The sequence below is a fragment of the Trichoderma ghanense genome, assembly GCF_004382785.1.
Source record: "Trichoderma ghanense strain CCMA-1212 chromosome Unknown scaffold_3, whole genome shotgun sequence".
NCBI classification, from domain to species: Eukaryota; Fungi; Ascomycota; class Sordariomycetes; order Hypocreales; family Hypocreaceae; genus Trichoderma; species Trichoderma ghanense.
The window spans coordinates 16,334-39,298 of NW_027395666.1; the positions used below are offsets into that span (position 1 = coordinate 16,334).

The 22,965-nt window shown below is 54.5% G+C and overlaps 10 protein-coding genes across 10 annotated transcripts; 6 read left to right on the top strand and 4 right to left on the bottom strand.

Annotated features, from left to right (window-relative positions):
* Positions 1-226: 226 nt before the first annotated feature.
* On the top strand, positions 227-1,347 carry CCMA1212_003301 (uncharacterized protein; the record flags this gene model as incomplete). Its single annotated transcript, XM_073700653.1, has 3 exons — positions 227-230; positions 282-781; positions 847-1,347. The coding sequence occupies 3 exons, from the start codon at positions 227-229 to the stop codon at positions 1,345-1,347; spliced, it is 1,005 nt and encodes a 334-aa protein (XP_073560484.1).
* An 877-nt stretch (positions 1,348-2,224) lies between these two features.
* On the top strand, positions 2,225-4,130 carry CCMA1212_003302 (Velvet complex subunit 2; the record flags this gene model as incomplete). The annotated part of the gene is made up of 6 exons (XM_073700654.1): positions 2,225-2,835; positions 2,905-2,959; positions 3,013-3,092; positions 3,161-3,429; positions 3,500-3,812; positions 3,881-4,130. The coding sequence occupies 6 exons, from the start codon at positions 2,225-2,227 to the stop codon at positions 4,128-4,130; spliced, it is 1,578 nt and encodes a 525-aa protein (XP_073560481.1).
* A 289-nt stretch (positions 4,131-4,419) lies between these two features.
* On the bottom strand, positions 4,420-9,177 carry CCMA1212_003303 (Regulator of V-ATPase in vacuolar membrane protein 1; the record flags this gene model as incomplete). The annotated part of the gene is made up of 9 exons (XM_073700655.1): positions 4,420-4,646; positions 4,735-4,963; positions 5,043-5,293; positions 5,353-5,599; positions 5,653-6,090; positions 6,145-8,433; positions 8,489-8,680; positions 8,766-9,133; positions 9,171-9,177. The coding sequence occupies 9 exons, from the start codon at positions 9,175-9,177 to the stop codon at positions 4,420-4,422; spliced, it is 4,248 nt and encodes a 1,415-aa protein (XP_073560482.1).
* Positions 9,178-9,720: 543 nt separating this feature from the next.
* CCMA1212_003304 (uncharacterized protein) lies at positions 9,721-10,608 on the top strand (the record flags this gene model as incomplete). Its single annotated transcript, XM_073700656.1, has 2 exons — positions 9,721-9,917; positions 10,017-10,608. The coding sequence occupies 2 exons, from the start codon at positions 9,721-9,723 to the stop codon at positions 10,606-10,608; spliced, it is 789 nt and encodes a 262-aa protein (XP_073560487.1).
* On the bottom strand, positions 9,733-10,879 carry CCMA1212_003305 (uncharacterized protein; the record flags this gene model as incomplete). Its single annotated transcript, XM_073700657.1, has 5 exons — positions 9,733-10,050; positions 10,168-10,401; positions 10,438-10,584; positions 10,644-10,741; positions 10,876-10,879. 5 exons carry the CDS (start codon positions 10,877-10,879, stop codon positions 9,733-9,735), a joined length of 801 nt encoding a protein of 266 aa, XP_073560488.1.
* A 98-nt stretch (positions 10,880-10,977) lies between these two features.
* CCMA1212_003306 (Meiotic fizzy-related protein 2) lies at positions 10,978-13,670 on the bottom strand (the record flags this gene model as incomplete). Its single annotated transcript, XM_073700658.1, is given in 6 exon segments — positions 10,978-11,229; positions 11,248-11,592; positions 11,638-12,346; positions 12,404-12,452; positions 12,518-12,898; positions 12,955-13,670. The coding sequence occupies 6 exon segments, from the start codon at positions 13,568-13,570 to the stop codon at positions 10,978-10,980; spliced, it is 2,352 nt and encodes a 783-aa protein (XP_073560485.1). The 5' UTR covers positions 13,571-13,670.
* Positions 13,671-14,090: 420 nt separating this feature from the next.
* Positions 14,091-14,462, top strand: CCMA1212_003307 (Chitinase 1; the record flags this gene model as incomplete). The annotated part of the gene is made up of 1 exon (XM_073700659.1): positions 14,091-14,462. One exon carries the CDS (start codon positions 14,091-14,093, stop codon positions 14,460-14,462), a length of 372 nt encoding a protein of 123 aa, XP_073560486.1.
* A 2,210-nt stretch (positions 14,463-16,672) lies between these two features.
* On the top strand, positions 16,673-18,142 carry CCMA1212_003308 (Endochitinase 46; the record flags this gene model as incomplete). The annotated part of the gene is made up of 4 exons (XM_073700660.1): positions 16,673-16,815; positions 16,876-16,974; positions 17,040-17,089; positions 17,160-18,142. 4 exons carry the CDS (start codon positions 16,673-16,675, stop codon positions 18,140-18,142), a joined length of 1,275 nt encoding a protein of 424 aa, XP_073560557.1.
* Positions 18,143-18,985: 843 nt separating this feature from the next.
* CCMA1212_003309 (SWI/SNF and RSC complexes subunit ssr3) lies at positions 18,986-20,688 on the top strand (the record flags this gene model as incomplete). Its single annotated transcript, XM_073700661.1, has 4 exons — positions 18,986-19,073; positions 19,148-19,422; positions 19,488-20,126; positions 20,182-20,688. The coding sequence occupies 4 exons, from the start codon at positions 18,986-18,988 to the stop codon at positions 20,686-20,688; spliced, it is 1,509 nt and encodes a 502-aa protein (XP_073560558.1).
* Positions 20,689-21,147: 459 nt separating this feature from the next.
* On the bottom strand, positions 21,148-22,482 carry CCMA1212_003310 (Conidiophore development protein hymA; the record flags this gene model as incomplete). Its single annotated transcript, XM_073700662.1, has 4 exons — positions 21,148-21,627; positions 21,697-22,155; positions 22,207-22,374; positions 22,441-22,482. The coding sequence occupies 4 exons, from the start codon at positions 22,480-22,482 to the stop codon at positions 21,148-21,150; spliced, it is 1,149 nt and encodes a 382-aa protein (XP_073560098.1).
* Between the last annotated feature and the right edge of the window lie 483 nt (positions 22,483-22,965).

Consider the following 22,965-nt stretch of genomic DNA (forward strand, 5'->3'; position numbering starts at 1 on the left):
AAGCAAAGATAATATTTTTTTAAATAGTTAAATTACTCTCTTAAATATATAAATTACTTATCGTAGACATGACATCCAAGCCAGTAGCAGCCTCTCATGTGAGCGAGCCCCTCCCCAGGCTGGTAGCCATCATTTCGCCCCTAAGCCCCCCCCCCTGCTCTAATACTACATATTGCCTACTACTACGGCAACTTGCGCACGCTACGCGAGCAATCCCAACATTTCCATGCGTCCCCCGCCATAGAAGCAACCAACTTGCGCCTCTTGCGATCCATCCCAAGACGGCCTGTTCTTTAGAATGAAAGACCCTTTCTTCGTTCCGCCGATACCATGGCTCTCCGAGCTGGTGCAGCCATGGTCTGACTGCCTCAACCTTCCTTCATTGCCACGGCATATCCACGAAGTCCTCCTGTCCGCGCTCTTCTATTCGGCCATCTTCTGGCCAGTCTCGCCCATGCTGTCACGATTGCTGGCACCTCAGCACTACAACAAGCTATCTCGCAAAAGACGGTTGAACTGGGACGCCCACGTCGTGTCTTTCATCCAGAGCACGTTGATCAATGTCATCGCCATTTGGGTCATGTTTGTTGACCAGGAAAGGAAGAATATGGATTGGGAAGAGAGAGTATGGGGCTATACTGGTGCTGCCGGTATGGTCCAGGCCTTGGCTGCTGGGTATTTCGTATGGGATCTGTTTGTGACCAGCCTGAACCTCGACGTATTCGGGCTGGGAACTTTGGCGCACGCCATCGCGGCTCTGCTCGTCTACACCCTTGGATTTGTACGTTGCTCCTCCAGAGATGATGTGTTCGGTCTTTGGTGATCCTTTTACTGACCTCTGCCCAGCGCCCCCTCGTCAACTATTACGGATGCGTCTTCATACTATGGGAGCTCTCCACGCCGTTCCTCAACATTCACTGGTTCTTCGACAAGGTCAACATGACTGGATCTCGCGCGCAGCTTTACAACGGCATTCTTCTTCTCTTCAGCTTCTTCTCTTGCCGGCTCATCTATGGCACCTTCCAGTCGTTTTGCGTAATGAGGGACATGTGGGCTGCTGTCAATGTGCACCCGACGAAGGTATCTATTGCCGAGTCGCCTGTCATGGAATTCGCGACGCAGGAGTCCACCGTTCCGGCCTGGCTCGCAATCTCCTATGTCATGTCAAATCTGACGCTCAACTCGCTCAACTTTTACTGGTTCATCATGATGATACGGGCTGTTCTCAAGCGGTTCAAGCCCAACGAGAAGCTCGCCATCACCGAGGCCGAAGTAGACTTGTCGTCCATTGCCTCTGGCGTGTCTCTGGGCTCGGGGGCGCAGCGTCGCAAGCAGGACAAGTCTTGAGAGCTGGGACATTTGAATTTGGCTTGGTTTGCGCGTGGCTCTCATGATGTTGTCATTTGCAGCATTATGAGGGCTCCGTGTGTCATGGGGGCTGCGTGGTGCAGCGGTCAGGCGACCTACTAGAAGGGGCGCGGGCATGATGCGCGCCATGCTACAACTATGCTGGTGCTGTGCGTGGGGATATTGTGTTGTCATTGGATTTTGTGTTGTCATGTTTGTGGAAATGTTTCATGACAGATTCTTTTTTTCTCTCTTTTTTTTGGCTTGCATCGGGGAGTAGTACTAGGATCAGCAGCATAACACACACACACATACATACAATAGACTATTAATAAATCGATGCACTATGAGTGTTGGTTGTTCTACTTTGGACTGTAAATGCATCTTTCTCAATGCCTTGGGTATAGATACTAGCTATGTGTACTAGTCTATACATCTAAATATAGATACGGACAATTATGGGTACAGTAGCTGAACTTGAAGTTGTGCACAAGCGCCAGATCTTTTGATAGTCCATCTTTCGCCCTGCTTTATTCGAAACATCATCGTCTTACTCCTTCGTCCTCCCGCTGTCTTACCTTCGCCCCTCAGCTACGACTAAGCCGGCATGGTCGTATATAATCCAAGCAGCGCGCCAGGCTTTCCCACTAAAACATTTCCATCTCTGTCATCCATCCCCCCGTCTGGAGCAGCACATCGCTATTCCGGGAATGGCCTAGGCAGCCCGCTAGAGCGCTGCATCCTTACCTGACTTGTACCTGGTCATGCTCCGTCGCTCGTGTCTTGTCACTTTCTTCTGATCGATCTCGATATCCACAAGGGCAGCTATATGCTGGAGCCGGTCGCCTTTCCGCCGTGGACGTCGCCGTAATCAACCATGAACTCGGCCTACGGCTCCTCGGAGCTGCCCCGGCAGCTGCCTCTCGGAGGCCACGGGGGTCACGGAGGCCACGGAGGCCACGGCTCGATGCCGTCCCTCATCCCGCCCATCGTCAGCGCCAGCTCCGCGTCCAACTCGGCCTCCCTCGACCACCTATACCATCACCAGCCGCCGCCGCGTCTCCCGCTCGGCGCCGTCCCCCAGTCTCCGATCCAGAGCCAGCCTCCTCCACACCTGCATCCTCAGTCGCATCACTTCCAGCTTCATCCGGGCCACGGCCATCACCAGCAGCCGCAGCAGCATCCGCACCACGAGCGCGACCACCGGCTGCCTCCTCCAGTGGCCAGCTACAGCACGCATTCACACCATCTGCAGCATGACCCGTTGCCGCCGCGGCTGGACTCGTCCCAGCCCGGCCATCCCCATCCGGGCACTGCCGAGCGCAGGGACCACTCCCACCGCGCGCTGGACGACTCATCCAGATCCCAGGAGCCGTATCCCAGCATGGCCGCCGGTGCCTTGGTCCACTCCGAGTCGCAACAGGCTGCATCGGCGAACCTGCTTCTGCCAATCTCCAACGTCGATGAGGCCACGGGTCGGAGGTATCAGTAAGTCTTGCCGCAGCGCGTTGGTTGCCCTTCGATTGGACGTGGACTGCAGCTAATTGGGCCTCACAGTCTCGATGTTGTCCAGCAGCCTCGACGCGCCCGCATGTGCGGCTTCGGTGACAAGGTAGCCTTTGCTGTCCTGCGGCGATGTCATGCAGATCGCTCACAGCTACATAGGATCGACGACCAATAACACCACCGCCGTGCGTGCGACTGATCATCATTGATGTCGCTACCGGGAAGGAGATTGACTGCAAGTATGTGTTGAACGAATCGTGCTCGCTCCTGCATCTGCCCGACAAGAGATCTAACCCACTCACCTCAGTGATATCGACCATTCCATGTTCGTGCTCAACGTTGATCTCTGGAACGAGGACGGCACCCGCGAAGTCAATCTCGTCCGCTCTTCCACAAGCAGCAGCCCGTCGGTCTCGTCCACAGTGACGTATCCGTATGCATCGATTGCTGTTGGTGAGAGCTCCCATACGCCGTATGGGCAAAGCGTCCCTCCCCCGAGTCGTGAGGCGCCTTACAGCGTGTCACAAAACGCAAACTATGCTCCGGAATATCAGACGCAGCCCAGCTACACTCAAGGTAATTCCGGTCCTGAATAATAGCCATTGTCTGTGTTTGTTGCTAACCATCGAAGCAAAAATCGTAACAGCCTCTTCAGCGTACCCTCCAAACGGCACATACGGCCCACCGCAACAGTATTTCCCACAGCACCAGGCATACCGCGCAGAGACAGGTCCTCCTGCGGCGATGCAATCGACGGTAGGGGGCTTCAGAGGATATGTACAGGACCAGAACGCCCTGACCAAGATGGCCGTCGTGGGCGGGCAGCCCCAGGGGATGTTCACCAGGAACCTCATTGGGAGCCTGGCCGCAAGCGCATTCCGCCTCACCGATACGTCGGAGCACCTGGGCATCTGGTTTGTCTTGCAAGACCTGAGTGTCCGAACCGAAGGTCCATTCCGGTAAGACCGTTGTCGCCCCAACTAGCCCTGCACGAGTCGAAAAGATGCTGACCTTTATGCCTACATAGCTTGAGATTCTCTTTCGTAAACGTCGGCCCCGTTGCGGGACAGAATGGCGCCAAGGTCAACACGGGAAGGGCTCCGATATTGGCATCGTGTTTCAGCGAAGTGTTCAATGTGTATTCGGCCAAGAAGTTCCCCGGCGTCTGCGAGAGCACGCCGCTTAGCAAGACGTTTGCGGCTCAGGGCATCAAGATTCCGATCCGCAAGGACGCGAACCTCAAGGGAGGAGATGGCGAGGACGATTACGGCGACTAAGATGCGCATTCTCTTGGAGACCAGCAAGGCTGTCGATTAATGTCGCTCTCGATTTCCCCGACAGAATTGATGGTAGTGCAGGATGCTCAGAATGCTGGGCGATTTTTTAAGTCATACTAAGAAAAGGCCTGAGATGGGATTTTAATGGCAAGGCTTCGGATACCAGGATACGGATATGGGAGTACACGCATGGATATTGACATATTGCTATTGATTACTTTGGCTTTGGCTTTGCCTTCTATTCGTACTCTTCCATGGCCCACATAATGCCGACCGGTCAACCCCCCTTTTACAGACCAAAACTATCGAGCAATGAAGCAGCGTCAGGCTCGTGGAACGTCGACGGCGGCGGTGCAGGACGCCTATCCTGCTCGCGCTCATTCATGAATTTCGCGTGGAGCTCAGACGTATGCAGGTCGTTGACAACAAGCGAGCTTCGCCGCCTCAACAGCGTTAATGGATTCAAGTCGCCTCCAAGACTAGTCTTCGTTTGCTGTTGGAACTCCCATGTTCGCACTATCGGTTTCATTTCCTCTCGTTAGCTTCTGCGACCTAACAGTTGATTGAAGACAGGACACGGCAAGGAAAAAGGGGATATATATACCTAGACTCAGACCGAGGAGGTCACAGCCCATTCGATCGTAAAGCTTTGCGCTGTGGAGGACAAACTCCCACTCCGCCTTCGGCGACACCTTGGACGCTCCGCGCAGCGTTTGCAGCGTTTGCTGTCGCAGCTGAGCATAGAGCACGACCAGGGCAGGGTCATCAGTCAAGAAAGACCGGGATTTGAGATCCGGCGAAGAAGGCGTCTCGAGGAGCGTGTATACAGGAGTCTTGGTAGCAACAGTATGTTAGCCCCCGGGAGCCTCCCTTTGCAAAGCTTGATGGCATTTTGTTGGGAATGATACTCACAACAAGCGCTCTCACTGCCATGTCTTTCCTTCCCAGCATCCAGAATGCCCAAGAGGCGAGCCAGCGATTCCCCTCATGCGCTGCAACTGTCAGGACCTCCTCCTGCAGCAGTTTCCGCAGCACAGGCCCGTCGCTGCCCTCGTACACGCGCGTGATGGCGATGGCCAGCTGAAGGTCCTTCAGTTGACGGAGACAGACCTCAACGGCACTGTCCAGTCGATCAGCCAACAAAAAGAAGGCGGCCGCATACTCTGTTGCCCGTTAGAGATGAACATGTCGTTGGAATGCGCCCCCCCCTAACTAAACTTACTGAACCGTCGCTTGCTCAAGAGCGCATATGCATTCTTCAGCGCAGCTGTGCGCCATCTCGGCTCTCCAAAATCGTGAGCCAAGAAACGTAGAGTTGTAGCTTGTTCTTTGTCCCCTCCGGCCATTCGCCAGAGTCCTTGCAGTATCGTCTTCTTGCGAAGTGCTATGTAGAACAGGCTGCATTCCACTGGGCTCCGGTTTCCGTCCTTGGTGTATTCACTTCTTGCGACAGCCTCGAACTGCCGTTGCTATTCAAAGTTAGCGCTTCGGTACTGCAAACTCTTCCTTTCGCGTCACAAACCAGATGCTGCGTATCGGTGAGCCACATGAAGATACCGCTCTCTCGGGCGTGCTCCCACAGTAAAACGTTGTGATTCTGACGAGTCACGAAATCCGAAAGAATATCCTGACTCTCCGAGTGGTATGCCCAGTTGATCTCTCTCCATGAGAGCTGTATCTCGTTGGTGCGGCCTTTCCGAAGTGCGTGCTGTCTGAAAAAGAGCATAAACCGGGCTCCGTTTTCATCAATGGAACGACGCTCTCGCTCCACCAGTGCTACGCATTCAATGATGTCCACCAGTTGGATCTGTTCATGGCCGGAGAGCTGCGGTATGCCCAACCGAGTGAGCTTTTCGTTGATTGAAGTGGCAATTTCCTCGGTGAAAACTTCGTCATCCTCGCTCCTGGAGGGTGCATCTAGATAGCTTAATCCAGTGCTGAATACTTGACCGCTGTTATCCTATGCATGGAATTAGTTATACGAATCCGAGATGAACTGTGAACTGAACCATACCGCGTTTGGCTCATAGAACTCTTCCAGGTCAATCCCGAGGTAGTTGTCCACGGAGTCGCCTGGGAGGAGGAACTTCAACGTTTTATGAAGCTCCACGAGTATTCGCCGCACGAGCTTGTTCCTGCCTGCGAGGATACATTGACTTAGGAACTGAGGGTGGAACACTGGGAGAGGACCGTTGAATCTCTGCACTGCCTCGAAGAGATCCCACGTGCCGTCTTGACGATGAGGCAGTCTGAGATCGGCAGTAGGGGACTCGTCCATGCCAACCCGTCGATCGTAGATGAATAACTGATTACCCGCCCCGACAAGGAGGTGGCCATGGGCGAGCCATGTCGAGTCCCCAATCGGATGCGGCGTCAGATCGCGGGTGATAATTTCACGGATGGGCGCCCATGCTGGGCCCTTGTTCAAATAGTCGAACCTCATTTGGGATAGCAGAATGACGCGGTACTGAAATCCAACAGCAAGTATCGACTGGGCGTCAGGAGTTGAAGTCCAATCAAGATCCTGGACGGCGTCTTGAAACTCATAGTCCTCGTTAAACTCTAGGCGAGAGCCGCCAACGTCCCAAATAGCAAGCCTCGACCTGTTGGAGCTTACGATCGCGGCCTTCTTGAGCATACTGCCACTAGCTAATGCTGGCTCGGAGAAGCTCGTCTCGGCGTGGCACGTCGAGAGCCACCCCACGGTCTTCCGTTGCGGGTCGACACGAGCCGTCCAGAGCTCGATCCGACCGGCATGAGTACAAGTTATGGCAATATCCCGGGCAAAGATGTCGAGGAACTCGGATGAAATGGGGCCAGAGCCAGCGGGGTCAACTGGGAGGACATACTTCAAGTCTTCGGCCGATTTGAGGTCAACCAGACAGAACTGCTCGATGCCCGCACCAGAAGTGCTCGTTGGCTCCTTGATATAGTTCGGAAGACTGAGCTGCCAGACGATCCCACGCCCCTTGGAGGTAATCATGGCGATATGCGCGGTTGTGTAGTGCACATGCTGCGGTTTGGGTAAGATGATGAGGCAGAGGGGGTCCCCCGAGGCCTCGTATGTCCTACGGGCAAGTATGGCACCCTTTGAGCGCCGACAATCCCAGAGTGATATGACATTCTCTCTGAGGAAAACGGCGAAGCGGCCTTGGCGAAGAACACAAATGCGATGGATGTGGCCGTTCTCGGGAATCGTGCTGCGCCGAGTGAAAGAAAGACTAGAGGATCCTGGCCGGGTCGTCAGCGCGTGGTTCCACACGATGGTCTCGCCATCCTTCGTCCTCGACACGACTGCTCGGCCGCTAAAGTTGCGCACTATCTTCTTGATCGAGGCAGAGTGGCCGGTCCATATCGTACGGAGCAGCAGCCGGTTATCATTGGCCGTGGGATCGAATAGATCAGCGGCGCTGCATTCGAAAATCGCGATCCTGCCATCGAAAACATGTAGTAGGATGCGCAGTTGCCCGGTTTTCCGGTTGCAGTACGTTTCCACTTCCAGATGGGAGAAGTCGTCCGAGGGTAGAAGGCTAGAGAAGTTCTCGAGTTCTGGCGATGTTGTCTGCGCAATGTTGAAAATCTGGCGCTCGTCCGAGGAGGTGCTGCCAACGTTTTCCAGAGCCCAGGCGGTCAAGAACCCTGACCGGTTCATGGCGAGGCATATCTCTGGGCTCCTGTTCGCAATGGCTACTAGATGGTCCAATGCTACATCGTCGGTGCTGCTGTCATCCGCCATTCGCTGTTCTATGGCCCTCTCCACAGAAGCGGTGAAGTCTCGCCCATCTATGAAGCAAACCAGCCATGGGTCTGGCGGACTAATATTGTCTGGCATCGATTGAGCAACATCGATCTTCCCCCAGAGCTGCCACTTCCATCCGCTTGCCGTGTCTGTCGGAATCCACACGCGTACATAGCCATCCATGCAGCTGGTATACAGAACGTTGGCTGTGGCTTGCTCCACGTGAAACGGCTTGCGCCATCTGATGCTCGTAACGGTGTCCGGGTGGCGGAGGTAGGCCAAGTCGAATCGGACGTCATTGGGGCCGTAGGTCAGGCGGCGCCAGACTTTTGGAAGGTTATCATGATGGGAGAGAGAGGCGATGTAGGCCGAGTCGTACGACAGTGTTGCGATCTTGGCAGGGCAAGGAAGCTTCTTCTCCCACAGGTATTCCAAGTGCTCGCCTGTGGCATATAGGGAGAGGCACCGGCCTGCAACTAGAAGCTCCTCCGAGCTGCCCCAAGACAATGCTGGTATGATCTCGGTGTCGTCGTGCGGTATGCCAGAGGCAAATTGGAGCGCCCACTGTTGACATGTTAGCCCATGTTGCCATGTAGATTAGCAGCGAAGATGGCGCGACCTTCAGGGCATCTTCCTGTGACCCTCCCGACGGCTTGTATATCCGGACCTGCCCTGTTGTCGCCACGGCGATCTTGCCTGTCAGCTCGTCGATGGCTATAGCCTGCAGCGGCTCGTCATTCTCGTCGTAGATTGTCTGGACGATGGTCTGCAGACCGTCGAGGATGGTAAACGCATTTCCGGTGACGTATGCCTGGTTGGTCCAGGGACCATGCGGTAAGCTTATGTGCTATCGAGCAGCTTCACAGGCGACAGGGGCAGTTGGCTCTCTCTCTTACATTGAGATGCAGGTTATTCCAATAAGCAATAGCCAGACCTTGGAGTCTTGACTGCGGCTTACCCGGCAGGACGATGCTCATGCTACTGGGAATCGAGGATCCAGCAGGCTTGCGGAAAGTTGTCCAGATGTGAGCTCGAGGCGCGAAACAGCGATCAGCATGATAGATGGCGAGCGGATGTGGAGAGAGCGTGGACGAGCGTTGGCGAGTGCTGTGAGTGCCGCGAGGGTCGCGTCTTGTATGCGAAGGTCGAGCGAGGGCGGAGGGCGTTGGGACAGGCCAAGCAGACCATGGCGCATCAACTTGGATCCTCGGCTGCGTCTGAAGTCTAAGATGCGTCTTAAAAGCATGCGGTAAGTCGATCAGGTCTAGTATCCGTCTGTAGTGAAAGTATAAGGTAACCACCACACATCTCGATTACGTGTGCAGATAGCAGGCAAGCCTCATACCTTAAATTTCGGTATGAGATTCCAGGGCTTGCTTTGCAGAGATCGCTATTCAACCTGATAGAGGAGCCTACATTTCTTCTTCAATCCATCTTCTTTCATTCGTCTCTCTGTTTCCCTCTTTGATGTAGGCTAAAGTACCCGGGATCTACTTTCTAAGTAGGTAGGTACCTCCTAGTAGTACTAAGTAGCTGCACTTCAGCTCAAGTACCCAATACCTCTGTAGCTCCCTCAGCTCAGACATACAACGGTGCAGAAACGAGCTTCCCCGGGAAAGCTCAGAGGTATCCGATACCCGCCCCAAACCGCCCAGTTCTCCGCGACTCTAGCTCAAAACGGCCACCGCACTGCGACGACAACTTGAACTTCCCTTGTTAGTGCGTAACTACGGACACAAATCACCCGGCGATGCCCTCGAGCTTCCGCTGAATGCTTCCACCAATCCATCTCTCTTAGCAAGAATAAAAAGAAGCAAATAAAGAAATAAAGAAAGAAGGAAAGAAAAAAAAATGTCCAGCCCATCACAGCTCTTCCTGCTCGCCGACCACATCAAGCTGTCGCTGCTCGAATGGCAACGCGCCAAAGCCCTCAATCCCGACGACGACTCTCTCAGCGGTGACATCTCGCGCTCCTTCGACCAGCTCCGGAATGGCATCGCCTCGCTCGACCAGGAGAGCGCCCGCCTCCAGCAGGCCGGCGATCAAGCGTTTGTCCCGCCCGCCCTTGGAAGCATTTTCCAACGCAGATGCGACAGATGCTTGTGGCAGTCGTCGGCTTTCATGTGCTAACTCTGCATTCCAACCAGGGGCGCGCAAGCCATTGCCGACTCTCTCCCGGCACTGCACAAGCAGTTTGACGAGTTAATAGCTCAATTTCATTCCCTCGCCGGCACCTCCGCCCACACGCCCGATCCTGCGGCCGGCGACGAGACGGACGACTTCGCATCCTCAGCCCACAGAGCCGGCCGCAAACCCAAGACCGTGCGGTTCAGCGAAACGCCCCGGTCGCCAACCCAGGAGCTCTTCGGCCGCTACCACGACGACCCGAATGCCTCGTCGGATTCGCTGGGGTACAGCGACAACGCCGCCGGCATGTCGAACCAGCAGATATACGAGTACCATTCTCAGATCATGCAGGAGCAAGACGAGCATCTTGATCGCCTGGGGGAGTCCATCGGCCGGCAGCGGGAGCTAAGCATGCAGATTGGAGACGAGTTAGAAAGCCACATGGCCATTCTGGACGAAGTCGACCATGTGACGAATCGTCACCAGAGCCGAGTAGATCGAGCCAAGAGGGCTCTGGGCAAAGTTGCAAAGGGCGCTTCGGAGAACAAACAGATGGCCATCATCTTCATTCTCATTGTTATTCTTGTGCTATTGATTGCTATCCTGAAATGACACACACAAAAGACATGTCATGGCTGGATTCTCACATAAAGCGGCGTTGGCGTTGGCGTTGGCGTTGAAGGATTGCTGACCACCGAATCGTTGCCAATCTCCTGGGGGTGGTTTTCTTTGTTACGGCGCACAACTAAGTAGTCAGTCAGTATATAGACCGCTGGCGCGATAGTCATTCATCCCTTTTGTTTCTGTTTCGATGTTTTCGCCTTGCGTTGGATTCTCACTTCAGTTCAATATTCGTTCCCCATGGGTAGATGCGCTCACTCATAGTACTATATAATTAGGTATGATTGTTGGTCTTGCAATCTAGAATTCTCACAATGACGCTGTTTAAGTCTTTAATTTGCGCCGTGGCTGGGAAAGCCATCAGCGAATCACATCCCCCTCCTCGTTGTCAATTCCCTCAAGGCTGTCGAGGATACCACTGCCCCCCAACATTCCCCTCCCCCCTCCCAGGATCTTGCCCTCGTTGCACCAAATCTCGTGGAACTTGACGCTCCTGTCACTCGACGCCACAACAATGCAGCCCTCGCGATTCTTCTGATCGTGGTACGTCGCCTTTGTCTTTGCCGGCCCTCGGGGAAAAGGGATGGCATACAGCGCTCGAAGCTCTCCTTCCTAGGGAATCGCCGCCACCTGCTTGCATTCGGGCCAGCTGAATACGGCGATCCGGTAAGGATGTTCCGGTTCTGTGTACCCAAAGGTAGCAGCAATCTCACGTCTCGTTGATGACCAGATGAGAGCCGTCACCTGAGCTGAAACCGCTATCGTGGCCAAAGCCGCGCCTGAACTTGTATGGTAGAAGTGGATGCACTTATCGTTGGAACCGCCGCCGGTTGCAACCAGTCCTTCACGCCACGGGCAGAATGCAATGGCCTTGACTGCGGCCTTGTGTATCCAACGATGCTTCTCAGCCCCAGGACCCAATCTCCGAATCGCCATGGATGACGGCCTTGGGGGTTGGACGCTGGTTGCTTCCTCCTAGTTGGTCGCTTCATCGTGCTTGGGCAGGCATCCCGGGGGCACCGAGCCTCGCGTTTGGCCGGCCAAGCCATCCTGGGTGCTTGCAGTGGCCAAATGCCATCCCGGCCAGTGCGGCTTGTGCTGGACAGACTCTTGCTTCTCGGCGAGCACGCTGTCTGCATCAAGGAGACAGCATAAGTTATCGTTTCCCCCGGTCGCGAAGAGTTTCCCATTGGGCGACCACGATAAGCCACAAATCTGCTGAGTGTGTAGTGAAACTTTGGCGATGAGATATATAGTTCCTGGCCAGGTGTCTCGTGTGACCTCCCAGCCCATGGGCCACTCTACTGCATAGTAGTACACCACGCCGCTATCGTCGCCAATGATCAAATCCTCCGTCTGCACGGCGATTCCGGGGTTGAATGGGTTTCTGGAGGGTCTCAGGGCCGTTGTCGGGCGCCAACTCACGCAAGATACCGGAAAGGGCTGCTGCACCTGGAAGCGCGGAAGAGCGTCATAAGTGGACTTGAGCACCAAGCTTCCGTCTGAACGTCCTATGGCCAGGATGCATTTTCCTCCTTGGACTGACGAGAAAGCAACTGACGTTAGCCATACATGGGACGCAGCAGATCCATGCATGGCCTGAGGCCCTGACCCCTCAGACCAGATATACAGGACATTTCCTAGGCCGACTGCAAGCTTCTGACAGCTGGACGAGTATGCTAGAACAGAACAGTAGAAATCATCCCGCAGATCAGGGGCATCGAGGACTCTTTTGAATATTCGTTAGCTTGGTGGTTCAAAGTTATTAGGCAGAGTATTGGGGTACCTAAAGGGGGCTGTAGGGAGAGATCGCCTTAGTGGAGCAATGCCATCGCCTGGAATGCCAAAAGTTAATGAAATGCTGCTTCTCGGAGTGGGCATTGTGGCATTGACTTCATACCAAGGCGCCCACGTAGATCGTCGGCATCAGCACTCTGGGCCCATGAGCCATGCTCTAGGTCTGCAAGCAATGGCATCGCCCGAATAGGAGACTCAGGGGGTGTAGATCTGATAGAGGTGAACTCCAGTACGCGGCGAATACGGTCAATCCTGAGGGCAGAGGCAACACGACCATGGTAGAATTGCAAGTCATCGCGGCGGCTGGGTTTCATCGTACCCACAGACATAATGAAGAGGCGAGCCGGCGTCACGCCTCGAGGGTGTCGACGATGGTTGCGGTCCATCTCGGGTGTTCCAGGGGCCACGCCGCCCACCATCCATACATTTCCCTGACTTGGTTGTCTGGCTCCCGAGGGGGTATTCGATGGGACCAGGCTCCTCGCTATAAACACCAAATTAGCAAGTATGTGCCTCCATTTTCTCTAGAGAAGGGACAACCTTGGCTGCGGGGATGGCCATCCAGTGCCATGCGGGCATTGTCCGACGCACGTCCTGGAGGGCGCTGAGGTCTTGAGTACTGAGTCGAAGAGGCCCCCTTTCTCCTCAATAGTTTCTCAACCGGCGAGAGATCCTGGAGGGGCTTCGTGGTCTGGTACACCTGCTTGCTCGACTTGTCACTTTCCCGTTGAGGGACGAATCTATCCGGGCTGCGTAGGCCCCCAGCATCGCATCTCCGCTGGGCGAGCGGCGTCTTTGCCCCATCTTTGCTGCCAGGCGAGAGGTTGAGCTGCTGCGGGTTCCACGCAACAATTGGGTGATAAACCGCCGGGACTGGGCACGGCTTCCGCTTCGACTGGGAAAGACGCGATGACGCCTCCGACTCTGGCCGTCCGGCTGACAACTCCAGGCCATGAAGGGAACCCTGCCCCCCAAGGTGCGATACTGGACTGGAATGGGAGTGGCGTGGTGAGTCTGTAGAGGAGCCATCTAGTGAGCCATATCCAGAATCAGATCTAGGGAATAGGCAGGTGACATTTGGCGCATTCCCCCCCTCATGCCGAACATAGGCGGGATGCTTCGTCGTCATGTACTCTAGGCCCGTGGAAGAAGCCATGGCACGAGTCAACCGCTGCAAGCAGGCCCACTGGCCGCGACCCCCAGTCTTGCACGGCTAAATCAGGTGAAGCCGAAGCTGTCTAGATGATACTGCCCAGGGGACACGCATGGAACGGAAGATTGCGGTTCTGAGGGCCGGCCGAGAGCCAGTTCATCGAATAATGGGTGGTGTAACAATACAAGGCTGTGAAGTTCGGATCGCCCAGCCGACCACCGGTTAGTTCAGCATCGCACGCGATACTCCGTTGACGGCACAAAGACGTTCTGGTGGAGGTGGTTCATAGGAAGAGGGGAGAGGTTGCGGCCAATGAGGCAGAAACATGATGCCACACCAGAACGATAAGCGTTGACCAGACGGGCACGCTCCTCTTGCCTTCCAAGCCAGCGAATGTTGCATCACGTCTGCAACTGCGTCTTCTGTCGTAGATTGCACCAGGCAGCGCTTGCCCTTGATGCTGGCGGTTCTGGTCACATAGAGGCAGAGGCAAGGTAGGATATGGGGGGGGGGGGGGGGGNTCATGGCCTACGACTATGCCGGATCTTGGAGCAACGCCAGCGGGCACGACGCCAACCTGTATCCCAACCCGCAGAACCCCAACGCCACGCCCTTCAACACTGATGTTGCTGTCAAGGCCTACATCAAGGGAGGTGTTCCTGCAAACAAGATTGTTCTTGGCATGCCCATCTATGGCCGATCCTTCGAGGCCACCTCTGGCATTGGCCAGCCTTTTAGCGGCATTGGATCTGGAAGCTGGGAGAACGGTGTCTGGGACTACAAGGCCCTCCCCAAGGCCGGCGCTACCGTCCAGTATGACGACGTTGCCAAGGCTTCCCCCCCAAATACTTTACCTGGTATAATCATCTTGTGCGTTCTTGATGCTTGGATCTGACATCTATCAGAATTGTTTCTGCAGGCTACCAAGAAGGATCATGCCTTTCTTACTACCTACTAACCTACCTAGGATTTCGTACCTCTCCAGGCTTATGTCGCCTCGAGTAGTATCTCACAGGGACGGCAGTTTCAATGATACCTAGGCAAAATAAGCGCCGGGTTGGCAAACTCAGATGCGAATTAAACATGACAGGGTTGCGCAAGTGCTGCTCGGTCCCCCGCTTCACGGCTTAATTCACGGAGCAAATGATTTTACCTTAATTACTAGGTTATTACTGCCTGTATATCGATGCTGATTCGTGCGGTCAGACTTTCGAGGCCATTATTCTCCGCCTGACACAGAAGCGGCCCTTCTAGCAAGCGACGACGATTCCCCATCAGGTAGGTCATAGCAGCAGATTGTCAGATCACGAAGCGCATCTGTCTCTTTCGAGAAGCGCATGCTCCAGGTCCAAATCGGCGTGTGACGGGGGGAATGCCAGATACCGGCTAGCCGTGTTTCATCTCATCTGAAATACCTTACCTAGTACTACCGACTTACAGTACCTTCAAGTCGCGGCACCTGTGCTCCACCACAACCATGGGGTCTGTCATGGACATCATCCCGTTGCGTCTTGTCTCCGATCTGATTTTATCACGATTGCCTACCGGGCACGATCCCTCACGTACACGGTGATGCTTGTGCGTGGACGGGCTCTATTATCGACTCATGGGTCGCTGTGTCATTTGACGGGGTGTAGTTGGGGCATGAAATGACGGGACGAAAAGGTAGAGGCGGGAATCCAAGCCACACGCTCGCATGAAGACGCAACATCGGCACATGTTTGGGAACAGGACCCCCGAGATGGAAGTCCACAGAGCAAACTCCTTTGGGCAGCAAAACGGGATGTCATGCTCCGTAGAGCAACCCCACGATGCGACTCTCCCACGATAGGGTATGCGCCTGTGCTGGAAGCGGTATATCCGCTTGTGCGAACCGCCATCAACTGGCCCTTGAGCTCCCTGGCGGCCAAACCACCTGCTCCCACCCATAGTATAAGCTTACATACTAGACCTTACAGAAGCTTGGGCCTACCTGCTCGTACGAGTAAAGCTCAGGATTAGTGGTGGTGTCAGCTGGAGATGCAGGGGAAAGCGTTCATGTTCCCTGGCCTCGGAGCCCTACTAGGTATCCAGGCAGGCCCGCAGCACCCCAGAATCTCCTTCCCGAAGCGGCAAAAGGCCAACTGCCCACCTCCTCGGCGCGATAGTACAGCATTATCAGAGACATCAACTCTGGCAGCTGCGGGCCCCCAAACCCGGTCATGGATCATGCATCACGCCCGCAGTCGCAAATGCCCAGCGGGTTGCAGGGCCGCCCGAGATGCCACGTTGTAGGCGCATCATCCATCGTGGCTGCCTGCCAACGGTGACGAACTCTGTCCCTCTGTGCGTCTGCAGATATCGCTCCCGCCATCGACAGGCGTCATCAGATGCTGACGATGCAGAGGGAGGGACCCTTCATGCGCCCAACATGTCCGATCGATGAGACACTACGTTAGCTTTGGGGCACATGGCGGCCTTTCGCAATCTGCGTGCTCCCCAGGCCGGCCTCTCGTGCCTGGCAGCGTCACCCCTGATGGCGTTCAGCCCCCCCCCCACNGCAGGCCAGGAATCCCCCATTTTACATGCGTATCAGAGAAACTGGGCTCTCACTACCACCATTCGCAACGTTGCTAGACTTGGCAAAGTATGGAAACCTGTTTGCCTTACTTTGATACCACACCGGAGCCAAACATGGCTGCTACTTCGGCCGGGTCGTTTTGGCTCATGCCCCGGATATCACACTGCTCTGGTCTCGATAACCTGACGATTTGGTAGCCGCTTGGTATTCGAGCACGGGACAAGGGTGGCATGCTTCCAGAGTCACGGGCTTGACGAGGTTCCAGGGCATAACGTTGCCACTGATTCTCAGTAATGCTATCAGCAAAGCATGGGTTGCATGTCGTTAGCAAGAGGATGCAGGGGAAGTAAAGCGGAAGTGAGCCTCATGCTTGTTAGAGCAGCTCAACTTCAAGTCTCCACCCCCCATGGATAGAAGTATAAGTATATCTGGCTCCCGTTCGATACTCCAGACGAAAGGTCATCCAGCAGTGCCACAAGCAAAAGACTCAAAGAGCAACACAATCACCTTTGTATTATACTTCACGGCATCCCAAGTGCTTCGCCATGCTGAACTTCCTCGGCAAGTCCGTGGCCCTGCTGGCTGCGCTGCAGGCTACTCTCACCTCTGCGAGCCCCCTGGGCACAAGCGAACGTTCTGTTGAGAAGAGAGCCAGTGGATTTGCGAATGCTGTCTACTTCACGAACTGGTGAGTGTTCCTTCGAAGGAGATGTCACAACTTCAATGACTGACTATTGGTGATAAATAGGGGCATCTACGGACGCAACTTCCAACCTGCGGACTTGGTTGCGTCGGACATCACTCATGTCATCTACTCGTTCATGAACCTCCAAGCAGACGGCACTGTGTAAGTTGAGCATTCTTCCTGAACGAGTCACACTCGACGCTCCTCAGTTACTGACCACCACGCAGTGTCTCCAGCGATACCTACGCTGATGCCGAGAAGCACTATGCTGATGATTGTATGAAATCCCGACCCCTTTGAGTGATTGCGCATCTGTGCCCAGATATACATGCTTACACCCACGTTAGCCTGGAACGATGTCGGCACCAACGTGTACGGCTGTGCCAAGCAATTGTTCAAGCTGAAGAAGGCCAACCGAAACCTCAAGGTCATGCTTTCCATCGGTGGCTGGACCTATTCCACCAACTTCGCATCTGCAGCAAGCACGGATGCAAACCGAAAGAGATTCGCACAAACTGCCATTACATTCATGAAGGACTGGGGCTTCGACGGCATTGACATCGACTGGGAATACCCTGCAGACAGCACCCAGGCCTCCAACATGATTCTTCTGCTGAAGGAGGTCCGATCTCAGTTGGACGCCTATGCCGCACAATACGCCCCTGGCTACCACTTCCTTCTCTCCATTGCTGCCCCGGCCGGCGAAGTCAACTACTCCGTTCTGCGCCTGGCTGATCTCGGCCAAGTCCTGGACTACGTCAACCTCATGGCCTACGACTATGCCGGATCTTGGAGCAACGCCAGCGGGCACGACGCCAACCTGTATCCCAACCCGCAGAACCCCAACGCCACGCCCTTCAACACTGATGTTGCTGTCAAGGCCTACATCAAGGGAGGTGTTCCTGCAAACAAGATTGTTCTTGGCATGCCCATCTATGGCCGATCCTTCGAGGCCACCTCTGGCATTGGCCAGCCTTTTAGCGGCATTGGATCTGGAAGCTGGGAGAACGGTGTCTGGGACTACAAGGCCCTCCCCAAGGCCGGCGCTACCGTCCAGTATGACGACGTTGCCAAGGCTTCCTACAGCTACGATCCGAGCTCGAAGGAGCTCATCTCTTTCGATACCCCCGACGTGATCAACACCAAGGTGTCTTACCTCAAGTCTCTTGGCCTGGGTGGTAGCATGTTCTGGGAGGCCTCGGCCGACAAGAAGGGATCCGACTCGCTGATTGGAACAAGTCACAAAGCTCTTGGGGCCCTGGACTCGACTCAGAACTTGTTGAGCTACCCCGACTCCAAGTACGACAACCTAAAGAACGGCCTCATCTAGATGGTCTTTTATTCGGGCGGCTGTGACGGCACGGGAGATGTTGCAGGAGGGCGGTTTTGTTGGGAGCAATTTACCATCGTACATAGTTACACATATACCACTGTACATAGGCACACACGTATATACAGGCGGGTAGGAAGTCACCTACCTACTTAGTAGTATTAGAAGAAATTATTTATCCATTAGATCTCTTTCGCCTTGCGCTGTGGTGGCATTTGCGACTGACTGTGAGGGGCGACATGCACAACTTGGCGGAACTGGTAATGGAAGACATCGAACATACTCAGGCAGGTTCGTACCCTCCTGACGGGACAGGATAAGTTTGGCTTGTAGAGGTAAGTGAATAGAAGTAACTGACTGGCGGATCTTGAGGTTCTATGTCTTTGCCCAGGTTTTTGACGTTCCTGATACTGCGCCGGACACCCGTGATGAAAGGGAGCCTTTGCAACTTGCTGATGTTTCTCACACTGTGCGTCTTCTAGATGTGAAAGACGTCTTGATTGGTTGTTAGTGATAAGGTGTGAAAAGAAAGACGTGTCTGGTTTTGCCTGGAGACCTTTGAATTATCACCTTGACTTGCGTCGTTGCATCATCAGTATTGATATCTACTATATGTACCTACATGGCGATGGCTTCCAGGCACTGCAGTGACGATCCGGCTGCCGGGGTACCTGGTACCTGGCCGTTTCCGCGGATGGCGGCGGCGCAGCTTGATGGGCGCATGCACGTGACTGGATCGCCGCCCGTGTTTCGCGACGCGATATCGCTTTACATCAGCCAGCGCAAATGACAATCATCTTGGTTTACGACTGCTAAGCATCGGTCCCATCGTCGGATTCCACCATGATGCAGCCACAGCAATATCGTGCTTATGGCCAACAGGCTCCGCAACGGTCGCCGCATCCTCCAAACCAGCGGCGCGGAGGAATTGGTACGTTTCTCTCTCTCTTTCCAGTGATCTGACCTGCCCCGACCCGATCGCATTTTGTCTGACTTCGTTTACAGGGCCTATGATGTCCTCTGGACCGCACCCTTCCGTCCCTCTTACGCAGGCGCAAATTGCTCACCAGCAGCAAGCGCAGGCGCAGGCCAGCGAGTTGGCGAAGCGGAGAAGTCGCAAGCCGACGGACAAGAACATCCCCGACGGCGTGGAGGACTGCATCGTCGACCCGGAAGCCGTCAAGAGATATGCAGAGCTGAGGGACGTGGAGAGACTGATTGACGCCACGATAACGCGGAAACGGCTCGACGTGCTCGATGATGCAAAGCGAAGTTCCAAGGTTTGCCTCTACCTCCCTTCATTCTTTGCCGGAGAGTATGTGCAGTACGGCTTACACTTTTCTAGCTGCGCAAGACGCTGCGAATCTGGATCAGCAACACCGTCGAAGACCAGATCTGGCAGGGCAACAGTCTCAATGCAGATTCTTTTGATTTCACGCCGGCGACCGAAGCGTCTTATCGTGTGAAGATCGAGGGCTGTCTCCTCGACGATGACGAGCAAACGAAAAACGAGCAAACGACGCCCGAAGCCTCTTCGTCAGAGGACAAACAAGAAGGAACCAAGGCCCAGAAGCCTTCCGGCACAGAGCCGAGCCAGAAGAAGCCCAGGTTTTCGCATTTTTTCAAATCAATAACCGTGGACTTTGACCGCTCTCGGTTCCGGAATGGCTCCGAGCAAAATGTGGAATGGAGGCGGCCGGAAGGCTCGCAGGCCCAAGCAGGTGCCCAGCTGCCAGCCGAGGCTGACTTTGACGAATTCACCTTCAAGCGCAACGGGGACGAGAACATGAATATCACGATCAACTTGGAGAGGCACGAGTCGCCTGAAAGATACCAGCTGACGCCCGAGCTTGCGCAAATAGTCGACATGAACGAAGCAACGCAGCACGAGGCTGTCATGGCACTGTGGGAATACATACGTCTATCTGGATTGCAGGACGATGAAGAAAGGCGCAACTTTCGCTGCGATGCCAACTTGAAAACGGTTTGTTACATTCTGACCGCTTCTGACAAACTGTCATGAATGCTGACAAATTCAGGTCATCGGTCGAGAGGCGGGTGTCATACCAATGCTCAGCGAATACGTGATGCCGCATCTTCGACCTCTACCCCCCATATCCCTGCCATATACGATCCGGGTGGATGAAGAATTCCACAGAAACCCTCAGCCTACAGTATACGATATCCAAGTGTTGGTGCAGGATCCCATGAAGGCTAACCTGCGCCCGTTGTTGAACAACCCTCAATATGCGGCTACGCTGAAGCAAATTACGGTGCTGGACGAACAGTTGGCAAGGCTTGTCCAAGCCATCTCAATGTCCAAAGCCAAACACTCCTTCTTCGCCTCATTGAGCAAAGACCCCGCCAACTTCGTCAAGAGTTGGCTCAGTTCGCAAAAGCGCGATCTTGAAATCATCATGGGCGAAGCAGCAAGCGATGCTGAAAATGTGGCTGGGGATGAGTGGCGACGAGGCGGCAGCAATAGTGTGTGGAACAGTCAGAACGCTCGAGAAAGCGTCAACGTGCTTCTCTCTAGACAACGATGAGACTCTCACGCTTGGGACTTTGACGAGCCCATCTGCAAAGTCAGCTGTTGACGCCCGAGGTGCAGGAATGGAGTGACGCGAACGGGAACGGCAACTCAACGAGACGAACAAAAAGCTGCAATAGCAAGTCATGATTCTGTTGCTCGGAGAGCAAGGGTGTTGTTCAACATTTGGGTATGAAGTTTATCCGGCCGACCCCTCTGTCTGCATACCGTATCAGTTTGTAATATTATCTTCTTTATAGCATGTCCCTTGAGCCGCAATTGATTTGGCCAGGCCGTCCGTAACTCCCCAAGTATCTGATGAAACTCCAATACAAATGAGGATAGAGCGGCCAATAAAACAAAAACAAAATAGGGGAAACAAGAAAGCAAAACAAGACCAGGAAAGAGGTATAGCAAGCCGCTCGTCAATATCGTTTCTAACTGCTAGTATGCTTCCTCCGACAGGTGATGTACCCTATGATGCGCTGACAGATCGCTGAGAGACCACGGGAGTCGATGGCATATTACGGATTTGCTTAATCAAGAATTCTCGTTCATCAATGAATTGCTCGTCGTCAGTCCGATCCTCGAGAAAGTGCGCCAGGAAGACCAGGAGCTTCTCGCGGTTCATGAGCAGGATCTTCTGGACGGCGATGGACTTGTGCGGATTTGCCACGAAAACCTTGAATACGTGGAACCCTTCATACTGGACCATCTTCCTGTCGTCTCGCAAAAGGTTCATGCAGATTTTCAGATGCTCGCCACTATCGACATAGGCCGTCATGACGCTGTAATTGGAGCGGTCCAGCAGGAGTTCGCCCAGGAGCTTGATGGACTGCCGTTTGGTGACGTAGCTGTTGGACTGGACCAGGGTGTTGTTGTACTTGTCAAAAAACAGGTCGAAGTTGGTTGATAGGTATTTCGGGATCAGGTCCTTGTGCCGCGTCAAGAGTTCCTGTTGAAGAGCGGTTAGAAACGTGGTTCAGAGCATTCGCTTCGGGAGATTAGTAGCATCGTGTCCCACCCGAAAGGTCGTGAAAGCGTCCGCAGCAACTTCAAAGGAGCTCTTGTTGATCCAGTCGAAGAACTTCCAAAACACGCCTCGGCCGCTTTGAGGTCGGTTGCGGTCAATGGCATTGAGGCCTTTACAGCTAGATCCCGGTTCATCTCCGTCATCATAGAGGATTATGGCCGCCGCCGCCTCGTTCTTGATGAGCTCTCGGAGGACGGATCCCGCAGGCGTGGCACTTTCTTTGTGGTCATAGGCGCGACAGAGTTCAACTAGGACTTGTGGTCTGTTACACACCACATAAGACAGGGCGATGGGGTCGCTCTTGGGAGCCGCGGCCGCCGGCCGGAAGCGGAACACATAAGAGAAGATCACTTGGGTATCCTTTCGCGACTCAAAGGGCAGGCGATAGAGGTTGGTAGCTAGCAGGTGGAGCAGGTCTTCGTCTATCAGAGCCGTGACGAGCTGATAGATCTGCTCGGGTGAGCTCTCAGTTTCTTAGGACCAGTGTTAATGCACTCAGACGGCTCGGCCGAGAACAGTGGGACGGAGGAGTAGCAGTACGGAGGTGCGGAGGAAGAAGCGTGACGGCGTCTGTGTGTGGAGGAGAAGAGGGGGGGAACGGATGAGCATACCTTGAGTGCCTTGGAGGACGACCTTCATCTGATTGAGCACGCGAGCAAGCTCTTCAGCCTGACCGTGTTACATTAGTGTTAAGAGGAACCGCCTGCGACGACACCGCGAACCGTGGGGGCTTACGCCGCTCACCTTGGAGACCCCGTTAGGGCTTTCGAGCTTCATGATGTGATCCCGAGCTTGCCTGGGCAGATCGGCAGCTGCCCGCGATCTGCCTCTCCCAAACAAGAACGACATGGTCGAGAGCTGTACGGCTGCGAGCGCGTCAGGGTCCGGTCGTCTCTCGCTCTCGCTCTATTTGCCAGGTGGGTGCCCTTGGACATAACCTCGTCTCACATCAGCCGTCTGTGAAGCCTTCCAGGGGCGGTATCCGGGTGGTTGGTTTGTTTGCGCTGTCTGTATAGGTACCTCGGAGCTCTACGCCCAAGTTGACAGGCTGTTAATAGGAATGTCAATCCAAGATGCGTCAGCGCGCGCCTGTCCGCGGATTATATCAGCTGTGCTGCCACCGCCTGATGGAGAGTGTTACTTATTACGGCTTAGACCAGCCACGAGCGACTCCTGTTACTGACTTAGCGCCGTAACACTAGAATGCATTTTTTTGAGAGCGCAACCGCAGCCCCCCCACTTGCCCTCTGAGGATTAATG